Source organism: Capricornis sumatraensis, chromosome 8, assembly GCF_032405125.1.
Source record: "Capricornis sumatraensis isolate serow.1 chromosome 8, serow.2, whole genome shotgun sequence".
Lineage (NCBI taxonomy): Eukaryota > Metazoa > Chordata > Mammalia > Artiodactyla > Bovidae > Capricornis > Capricornis sumatraensis.
The window spans coordinates 18576767-18578903 of record NC_091076.1 but is presented as its reverse complement, the minus strand read 5'-3'; the positions used below and the strand labels follow the sequence as shown (position 1 = coordinate 18578903).

The window sequence follows — 2137 nt, the reverse complement described above, 5'->3', positions numbered from 1 at the left end:
CCAACAACCAGGGCTGCCCAACCATGCCCAAATATTCACTGGGCATCTGTCTTTTCTCACTGTCATTGATTGGTTCATCTCCCCCAACTCAGGAGGCAAGTTTTCCTTTGATAAGAGCCAATGTTAAAATAAAAGTGATTTCTTTCTTATCAGTAGAATCAAAGTAAGAATATAGTTTTCCCCTGATCCTCAATAAAGTTCATAACTGCTTTAGGGAGACTCTTAAAAAGATCTGATTTGGCCTGTCCATGAGGCTTTCAATGATTCTTGTCTGTGCCAATCAACACTGCATGATTTCAAATAATCCTATTGGAGAGTTTCTATGACTCCCATCCTGGAAAAGGGAACGGCAGCCCACGCCAGTACTCTTTCTTGGGAGATCCCATGGACAGAGGAGCCTGGAGGGCTCTGCACAGAGTTGGACACGACTGAGGAACTGAGCACATGGCTCCCATATTTCAATTTCCTGTAAATCCATCTCACATTCTCATGCAATTAACTTGTAGAGCTGTGTATCTTGCAGGATCATGGTTTGGGGCTCAGGGCATTGTTCAGGGAGACTTTAAAGGCTCTCCTCCTACTGTCATACCCCAAATTGTTGATTGTTTCATAATGTTTCTAGTCAACTAGGTATCTTCAAGATTTCTCTCTGCTCCTGTGGAAAACTCAGTGTTACATTTTGGTGTCGTCTGTTTCATTGACTTCTGACAAGACGAAGTTGGGGTTGTCATAGCCTCTTTTCACCTTGGCTCGAGTGTCTTTCTCATTATAAAGGCACATGGCACAGTGAGGCGTCTCCACTTCCACAGTCTTGCTAAAGTTATGGAAGTCCACTCGGTATTTCCCTTCCTTGGTCTTGGACACTATGGGAGCAAAACGGTAACCCCAGAGCACCTCTTCTGGGACATAGGATGTCCGGACTTGGCAGGTGGCACTGGTTGCCTCCACCGTGCCATCTAAAAACACCACTAGTTCAAAGTCCTGCTGGGGAAGGGTTTCTGCTGCCATGTGGAAGAAGGGGCTGGTGTGATCAATGACATGGTAAATCGTCAGTGGGGAGATGAAGAATAAATTTTCATTCCCTGCATCAACCACAAAGTTGATATTGATCTGGTCCAAAATGATGGTCTCCCCTTCGGGAGTGATGGTGGTCCTCAGAAGCTTTCCGTATATGTGACTGCCAATGAGGAGGCTCTTCCGAAGATTAGCCACTCGGATCAGGAGACAGAGCTTCCCACCCCGCTTGCTGATCACTGCGTTCTTGCTGAAAGTAATGGTCTTGGCACGTTTTTTGGGTCTGGAGATCTTGGCTAAAATAGCACCACACATGAAAGAATTGATGATGACTCCGAGTATAGACTGGAAGATGAGCAGAAAAATGGCAGTGCCACACTGTTCTGTCACACACCGGAATCCGTAGCCAATGGTCACTTGCGTTTCCAGAGAAAACAGAAAAGCTGAGGTCAGGCCATTAATGTGTTCCACACAAGGGGTGTGGTTGGCAGGGGGATGGAACTCAGGGAGGTCTTTGTGGATGTAGGCGACCACGTACCAGAGGAGGCCAAAGAAGAACCAGCTGCCCAAGAAGGCTGTGATGAAGATGGTCATTTTGTATCTCCACTTGAGGTCCAGCACGGTCGTCCATATGTCCACAAAGAATATCAGCCTCGACTGTGCCTCCACGTTGCCAAATTCAATGTTGCACCTTCCATCTTTGGAGACCAGCCTTGCTCTCCGCCGAGAACGCCCAAAAAAGCGAGTGACAGACCATTTCCGAAGATGCTTGAACATTCTTTCTGTCAACACACTGATCTGAAAACACATCAGAGAAAGACAAAACAGAAGAAAATTATGTGTATTGCACTAATGAGCTAAGTGACTCACATGAAGAGCTGTCTATGAAAAGGCCATTCAGTACAATCTGTGTGACTGATCACTTGGGCAAGCTGACAACTTCATTCTGGATCCCACAATGCTATTTCCAGTAAAAACTCTCTACTATAAGACCATATGGCTTAACGATAAAGAGGAAAGCTAATTACAGGGAGATAGACATGTAGAGGAACCTAAGAGAATATATATCCACGTGTTTTCCGACCTCAGTTACGCCCAACTTTAAAAATGTTTCTTATAGCAC

At 45.5% G+C, this 2137-nt stretch overlaps 1 protein-coding gene across 1 annotated transcript; it reads right to left on the bottom strand.

The window, feature by feature from the left end:
* Window positions 1-672: 672 nt before the first annotated feature.
* Window positions 673-1791, bottom strand: KCNJ1 (potassium inwardly rectifying channel subfamily J member 1). Its single transcript, XM_068978944.1, has one exon. It carries the CDS (start codon window positions 1789-1791, stop codon window positions 673-675), a length of 1119 nt encoding a protein of 372 aa, XP_068835045.1.
* Between the last annotated feature and the right edge of the window lie 346 nt (window positions 1792-2137).